Raw genomic sequence first — 8,184 nt, 5'->3', positions numbered from 1 at the left:
CACACAATACCAACAACCCCCCCCCCCCCACCCAACAAAAAAAAAAAAATAAAAAATAACATGCGTGGCCCATTTCTGACCAACCCTAAATCTAAAGAAACTTTATAAATTTATTAAAAATAAATTTGGGGAAAATAGTACAGGACAGTTGAGCAAACTTTTCTCTGGCAATGAAACAACTTTTAAAATTATTTTTCCAGAGCCAGTTACAAGCTTTACTCATCAAACAATTTTTATAATAAATAACAACTTACTGAAACCGAAAGGTCCACTGATTAATACATACTCCAAGTATTGAAATGCACGCCATCGTGTTGGGGTTCAATATTTCGACATTAATTATGTCATCATCAGGATGCAACTTACTGCATCTTTAATTTTAAAATACTGTATCACATTCTAGAACAGCCAACCATACGCAGTTATACTGTTTCTGGTTTATAACACTTTTGTAAAGTTTTTTTTATTGTGGAAGGTGCCACCACATGACTATCTTTCTCACGTAAACTACAATTTAAAAAAGAATATAATTGATTATTTAAAAATTATTATGTATGTATTTTTACTGAATGGCTTGCCAGGATTTTGTGGTCCAGCAAATAGTAATACACCGTAATACACTGTACTTCATTTTCAACAAGTGTTCTCATTGGTTCATCGTGGCACCCTCATCGTTCATGGCAGTCAACGTGTTAACAAAGAAATGCTTGCTTCCATGTGGCTTAAAACTCATCGTGAACTTTCCAATCAAAATGTACCAATTTGCTACCAATGAAGAGGCTGTAGTTGTCTAGAACTTCTTTCAGTGATATTTTATCATTTTGGTCGTCATCGGCCATTATGATTAAATTCCGTGCTTCACTCTCTGCATGTATTCGATTACGTGGGTCCATATATTTCTGGAAAAGTAAGTTAAAAATTATTATGTTTTTATTAGGTACTGTATATTTAAAAACCTCATCATCACCGTCATTAACTTTATTTGACTCATTCATCACGTTACCATCTATTACAACATGTTGATAAGAAAAGAAGTAATAGACATCATCAAAGCCACCACATTAGTGCCACCACCATCATCAATGCCAATGTCACCATCAATGTCACTGCCATCATCAATCCCATCAACATCAACAATGCCACTATTATCATTAGTTTCATCAGTACCACCAACATCATCAATGCCACCAACATCATCAATGTTACCATCATCATCAATACCACCGACATCATCAAAGCCAGAATCATCAATGCAAAATGTCACCATAAATGCCACCACCATCATCAATGCCAATGCCACAATCAATGCCACTGCCATCATCAATCCCATCAACATCAACAATGCCACTATTATCATTACTTTCATCAGTACCACCAACATCATCAATGCCACCAACATCATCAATGTTAAGATCATCATCAATACTACTGACATCATCAAAGCCAGAATCATCAATGCAAAATGTCACCATAAATGCCACCACCATCATCAATGCCAATGCCACCATCAATGCCACTGCCATCATCAATCCCATCAACATCAACAATGCCACTATTATCATTAGTTTCATCAGTACCACCAACATCATCAATGCCACCAACATCATCAATGTTAAGATCATCATCAATACTACCGACATCATCAAAGCCAGAATCATCAATACAAAATGTCACCATAAATGCCACTGCCATTATTAATGCCACCAAAATCAATGATGCCACTGTCAACATTAATTTCATCAATGTCACTACCATCATCAATGCCACCGGCCATCACCAATGTTACCAACATCATCAATGCCACCAACATCATCAAAGTTATCATCATCAATACCACCGACATCATCAATGCCAATGTTACCATCAATGCCTCTGTCATCATCAATGGCACCAAAATCAACAATGCCACTATCAACATTAATTTCATCAATGCCACTACCATCATCAATGCCACCGGCCATCACCAATGTTACCATTATGATCAATAATTTCACCATCATCAATGCCACCACTATCATCAAAGTTATCATCATCAATACCACCGACATCATCAATGCCAATGTCACCATCAATGCCTCTGTCATCATCAATGCCACCAAAATCAACAATGCCACTATCAACATTAATTTCATCAATGTCACTACCATCATCAATGCCACCGGCCATCACCAATATTACCAACATCATCAATGCCACTAACATCATTATTGCCATTATGATCAATAATTCCTCCATCATCAATGCCACCACCATCATCAAAGTTATCATCATCATCAATACCACCGATATCATCAATACCACCGACATCCTCAATGCCAGAACTATCAATTCCATCATCAATGCCAATGTCACCATCAATGCCTCTGTCATCATCAATGCAACCACCATCATCAATGATGTCATCATCATCAATACCACTGACATCATCAATGCCAATGTCACCATCAATGTCTTTGTCATCATCATCAATGCCACCAACATAATCAAAACCATGGCTATCATCATTGTCACCACCAATGTCACCATAACCACCACTGTAAACCATCACCAGAACTACCAAATAAGCTTACCCCTAATTCGTCAACATCAGCTTTTCCATCTTTGTTAAGATCAATATTTTGTTCAAATTCTTTTCTTCTTTCTCTAACCCATTCATCCTCCTCTGTTTCTTTCTCTAGAACATCTTCATGTCCAAGAGGCAGTGAGACAAACTCCGCTAACGATAAAGTTTTATCATCATCTTGGTCTAAAAATTTCAAGAGCGAAAAATTTTGGAAATTTCAATCATGTGCTTTTATCAATATGCAGCAATTTATTATCACCATTATATATTTATTTAATAACATATTATAGCCGTACTACTATCATATTATTATTAAAAGTAAATATATTATCATCATCGTTATTAATATTATTGATTGTTTCCAAATGACAAGTTTCAGATAATGCCTTGAATGGTATTATTACTGTAGGCTAATTTTTTTTGGTAGCTCCACTTCACTCCCTGCCACAACTTACTTCCTTGACTCATGTCTCTCTCTTGGTCACCTCCTTCAATTATCTTGCCTTACTTAATTACCACTTACCCATGTCATGAAGAATTTCATCTACTAGTGACATGATGGTATCTTTACAGTGCTCTGGATGAAGAAACGCTAGAAACTCTTTTTCATCGAGATTATCATCCCCATTCTCATCGGCTCTTGCCCATCTGTCTCGATACAAAATGTAATCATCTGTAACAAAGAAATAAATTAGTCGTAAAAACATCAAATACACATACTGTAGCTCCACTGATTTATAGACATAGCTTTTGATATGCAAAAATTTAACCATCTGTTCATATCAACCTGAAAAAAACAATACAATAGCTAACAAGTTCATATTAAACAGCAGATTAATGGGCTGTAATTTTATTTTTTTTTCTCAGGTCTCAGGTGATGAATATTAAAGATACTTTGAAAATTAAATTCTCATATCAATAAATACAGGTCTCCTCCTAATTAAAGACCCCTCCAATTAAAGACCACTTTTCTATGGCCCCCAAATTATTATTCTAGACCAAAGCTGCTAAAGATCATGGAAACCCCAGTCCCAAAAGTGGTCTTTAATTGGAAGAAGACATGTATAATTAAAATTAATAATCAATAAAAAAATAAAACAACAAAAATAATAATGATGTCCAATACAATGATATCCAATCTAGGCCCCGGGAGTTGGGCACACACTGTGATGACCGACGTGATTCCATGGAAAATATAATGCCACGAGGCATGTGCAGCCAATCGCTTAGACTGCCACCTACCATGGACATAGGCTGGGGGTGTGTCGCATGGCATCACATTAGTGGGTTAATTTACTATAAATGACCATTAAGTTTACAGTAGAATCAAGATGTTCCGAATTCTGAGATTTAGTTCCACATTCTCATATTTTATACTGGTACAGTACCTGGTACTGGTAGTTGTAGAAGTCCAATTACAGACATTCGGCACCCACCAAGTTTGGTGGTAACCAGCAGGCAAAACCAGCCTACACCCCTGCCTACAATCATAAGACAGCGTTGGGTTGTCAAGCACTCAGAGATAATATAGCAGATAAGTATGAAGCAAGACTATTCAGAGTATAGTATGTACAGTAAAAGCCTTAAGCTTTAACATACCCTGAAAAATGTTTTTTTTTTTTAAATCTTACCCTCGTCATGTTCCTTTAGGATGTCCTCTGGTCCATCGGCTTCCGCTAGCCTGTCAATCACTTCTTTTGTGTAGCCTCTTGATGTCAAGAACTGCAAACGATACTCGGGCCAGTGTATGATGCCATCACCGTCTTTGTCAACCTACAACAATAATAATATAACAATAACAAAATTATACCATATCAATAAAGTTTACCAGTCAGTGGGAGCTCCAGGGAGCACAGGGCTTTTCTTCTGGGAACCCTGGACATCTTGTCAGAGAGGAAGCCAAGCAGTTCATCTGGAAACCCTGGACCTCTTGTCAGAGAGGAAGCCAAGCAGTTCATCTGGAAACCCTGGACCTCTTGTCAGAGAGGAAGCCAAGCAGTTCATCTAGAAACCCTGGACCTCTTGTCAGAGAGGAAGCCAAGCAGTTCATCTGGAAACCCTGGACCTCTTGTCAGAGAGGAAGCCAAGCAGTTCATCTGGGAACACTGTCTAGAAAAACTAATTGTTACAGTCTGACTTTTGTCGGGAATATCTGGTGCCACCACTATTGCCAGTAAAAGATTTTTCTTAACTCTTTTTTAAACATTGGGAGTTTATGTATATATTGAGTTTTGTAATGGACAACATGTTGATCTACAGGAAAATAAATAATAAAAATTAAAATGCTGATTTGATAGAATGAATATAACAGTCAACCAAAGATAAAATCACTGTTACCATATTATAGTATCACTATACATGAAGTGAATATTAATACTATATACATGTACATGAAGAGAAAATGTATAGTATTACTATTATGTATGCACCAATGCATTTATATAGTCAATTTTTATCTTTACCTTTGGGAATATCTCCTTATTTTTCTTGATGGCTTTTGCATAGTGTTCCTCAGTTCTTGAAAAAATCCAATTTGTTAATTCAGTTTCTGTTAGGCTACCATCCTTGTCGTCGTCAACACTAAATATTGTGAAGTAAAAACAAAGTAAAGATTATTGAGAAACAACCAAACACACACAAAAAAAAAAACCAAGAGAAGTGCAAGAAATCAAAGTGCGAGCCGTCCATATTGTCACACGATTCTAATACCAAAGGTCATGTGACAATGAGTGAACCACCACTTGACAGCTGATGAAGGTATGTGAACGTACCGAAAGCTACTGAAAGAAATTAACGCCATTGACTCTGAAAGGTAACATTTTTTTATTATAAAATAAAGATTACTTGTATATAAAATTAGTTTATAAATTGTGCAATTTTATTGAAATACAAAACCAAAGTTAGGATTTACGTCCACAATTATTTTAGACAAAACTCAATATCATATATAAATAAACAGCAGGTAGCAAACAAAGGCATAAACGAAAAAAAAACCAAAAAAGACATTCAGATTTAAATTTGTTCTTGAGGAAACTCATTGTAAAAATGAAGCCAATCTACATTGAAGATTTAAGTCGGTGAGCAAAAAATATCAAATATATTTAAAATGCAACACTATCAAATTTTTGTTCGTTAGCATGTATTCAATAAAACTGTGCTTTTATTCTTAATTAGTTCTTTTCTGAGATGCAATAACCTAATGATCATATTTTAATAATCAGGTATCATAATACTTGCTTGATGATAGTGGGTCAATGAAAAGCTTGTAGCTTATAAGACCCATCAAACGTCTTGAAAAATCTGGTTGATACACATGACGGTTGGGGGATCCAGCAAATGAAAATGTAGTATTAATGGTCATGTCATGATGAAATAATGTTGAAATATTAAAGATATGTAAAAACGAATTTAAATGTTTTAATTTTTTGTTACACCATCCTTAAACAAATTCCTAATTCTGATTGGATATTATTGTATGTATGGACTGAATTAGGACAGTAACATTCAATCAGAATAAGGAATTTGTTTTTAAGACTGGTGTAACCATAACCTCTACCTTGATGAATATACTTACTCATGAAATACTTTGGTCAGCATTTTTTTGGCAGTTCCATCATCAGACTTCTCAAAATGGTCATGATCGGGGCCGAGGAACACTTCCTGGCGGTACTCTCTGTTGAGGGTACCATCCCGCTGCATATGTACGCCCTCTATATGATCTGGTGGTTCAATCTCGAGCTTATCTTTTTCAGTATCTTGTTGTTTACCTCGGAAGAGCTTCTTAATAGGACTCCCTGTTGCTACAATTATGAGTACCAGAAAAACTAAATAATGCTGCATTTTTATTTCCATTGTGAAATCTATGGAACAGAGAAATTTGAATGGTTAGAAAAATAAATATGAAATGGTTACAAGACTGCACTGCAGTAATAAATGTAAGCCCTAGAACATTTTCTTTAAAAAATCTAAAATTAAATTGAGTCACACTAGGCCTATATTTTATAATAATCTTTATTAAAAAAACCCCAAAGGATTTATATTTTGTTAACTATGAAAATACAAATTTCAGTTTTATTGTCCACCAAAGGCTAATTGAAGTAATTACTGTATCCTTGACATCAGTACAATAACTTAATAATATAATAAAAAACTGGTATTGATTGGAAAAACACAATCCAAGCAGTAGCACAGGGTGAAGGTACAGTAAGATTATGAATTGTTGCTCGTAAGTATTAGGCAGCGCTAATGCACTTTCGCACCTAACTTTTAATTCCTAATTTTTTTACCTCAATGTTCTTCTTATAGTCACAACATATAATTAACAAACATTTTCACCTGATTTAACCACTCACAAAGTACCTTTTTCAACAAATAAATACAGCAAATCTGTGTTCGCTAGCGCGACGAGCGGCTGCCATTTTGCAATCAGTAAGAAATTGCCAGAACTTTTAATTCTTAAAGTTTTTTACCTCAATGTTCTTCTCACAGTCACAACATATAATTAACAAACATGTTCACATGATTTAACCACTCACAAAGTACCTTTTTCAACAAATAAGCCCACAAATAAGTACAGCGAATCTGTGTTCGCTAGCACGACGAGCAGTTGCCATTTTGTAATCAGTAAGAAATTGCCAGAATGTCTGAGTTTGCAGCGTGAAGTTTTTTGATTAAACGTTTATGAAAACTTATCTATTTGCCGTATTGTATGTCATTCTTTATATTGTATGGTGCTGTTGTTTGACTATGTGTGTTCACATGAAATTCACACTACAATAATTACTTCAAAAATTCAAATGCGTACACAGATCGAAAAATAGGGCCTAGGGCCTATAGGCCTAAATCCAGAAAAACAACTATTAAAGCCAATGATATTGATAAACGTCGGTTCGATTAACCTCGATTACGACAAGAAAGTTCAAAAAGATGGAACTGCATGATGCCACATTTTGTTGTCGGATGTTTCATGGGAAAATTCCAATTAAAATTATAAGACTGGCCTTTAATGGTTTCAAAATTTAAGAATTGACTCAGGCATTCTGGGAATTTAATACTTGATTGCAAAAAAGTACAGCTCGTCGTGCTAGCAAGCACGGAAACCCTGTATCAACCTATATTTATAAATTAAAGGTCCTATTTGTTGGGAAAATGTACTTTATGAGTGGTTGAATAATGTAAAAATGTTTTATAATTATGTGTTGTGACTGTGAGAAAAAAATTCAGGTAAGAAAATTAAGAATTAAAAGTTAGGTGCGAAAGTGCATTAGCGCCGTATTGAGGCTACGCATTACTGCTAGGCCTAGGCCTCTCGACCTACGCTCTATCTTGACAGCAACAGTTCAGCTAGCCTAGGAGGAGGCCTCCGGGTATGTGCGTGCCTAGATAGGCTAGAGGCCTAGCTGCAAAACGGCAAACTTGCATGCTATTAAATAGCAGGAAACTCATTGTTTTCGAAGACAATAATTACCAGGTATGTTCGTAATAATATCATTAGTACCTACCGTCTTCTGATGATTGTATTTGTTGGTTTTAAGGATACTAGAAAGGGACGGACAACGTGTTCAATTTTTAATATGTTTTTGCATAAAAATCCAAATACGACTAAAAATATAGAGGGCGGT

The 8,184-nt window shown here is 35.4% G+C and overlaps 1 protein-coding gene across 1 annotated transcript; it reads right to left on the bottom strand.

The window, feature by feature from the left end:
* Positions 1-6: 6 nt before the first annotated feature.
* LOC117109395 (45 kDa calcium-binding protein-like) lies at positions 7-8,183 on the bottom strand. The gene is made up of 7 exons (XM_033251725.1): positions 8,065-8,183; positions 6,138-6,423; positions 5,026-5,143; positions 4,195-4,336; positions 3,087-3,236; positions 2,571-2,746; positions 7-899 (listed from the first exon to the last, which is right to left on the bottom strand). Exons 2-7 carry the CDS (start codon positions 6,413-6,415, stop codon positions 723-725), a joined length of 1,041 nt encoding a protein of 346 aa, XP_033107616.1. The 5' UTR covers positions 6,416-6,423; positions 8,065-8,183; the 3' UTR covers positions 7-722.
* Between the last annotated feature and the right edge of the window lies 1 nt (position 8,184).

The sequence above is a fragment of the Anneissia japonica genome, unplaced genomic scaffold, assembly GCF_011630105.1.
Source record: "Anneissia japonica isolate Jap-2015-1 unplaced genomic scaffold, ASM1163010v1 scaffold287719_len1884721_cov185, whole genome shotgun sequence".
In the NCBI taxonomy this organism is placed as follows: domain Eukaryota; kingdom Metazoa; phylum Echinodermata; class Crinoidea; order Comatulida; family Comatulidae; genus Anneissia; species Anneissia japonica.
The sequence above is the reverse complement of the archived record's forward strand: the minus strand, read 5'-3'. Positions and strand labels throughout refer to the sequence as shown.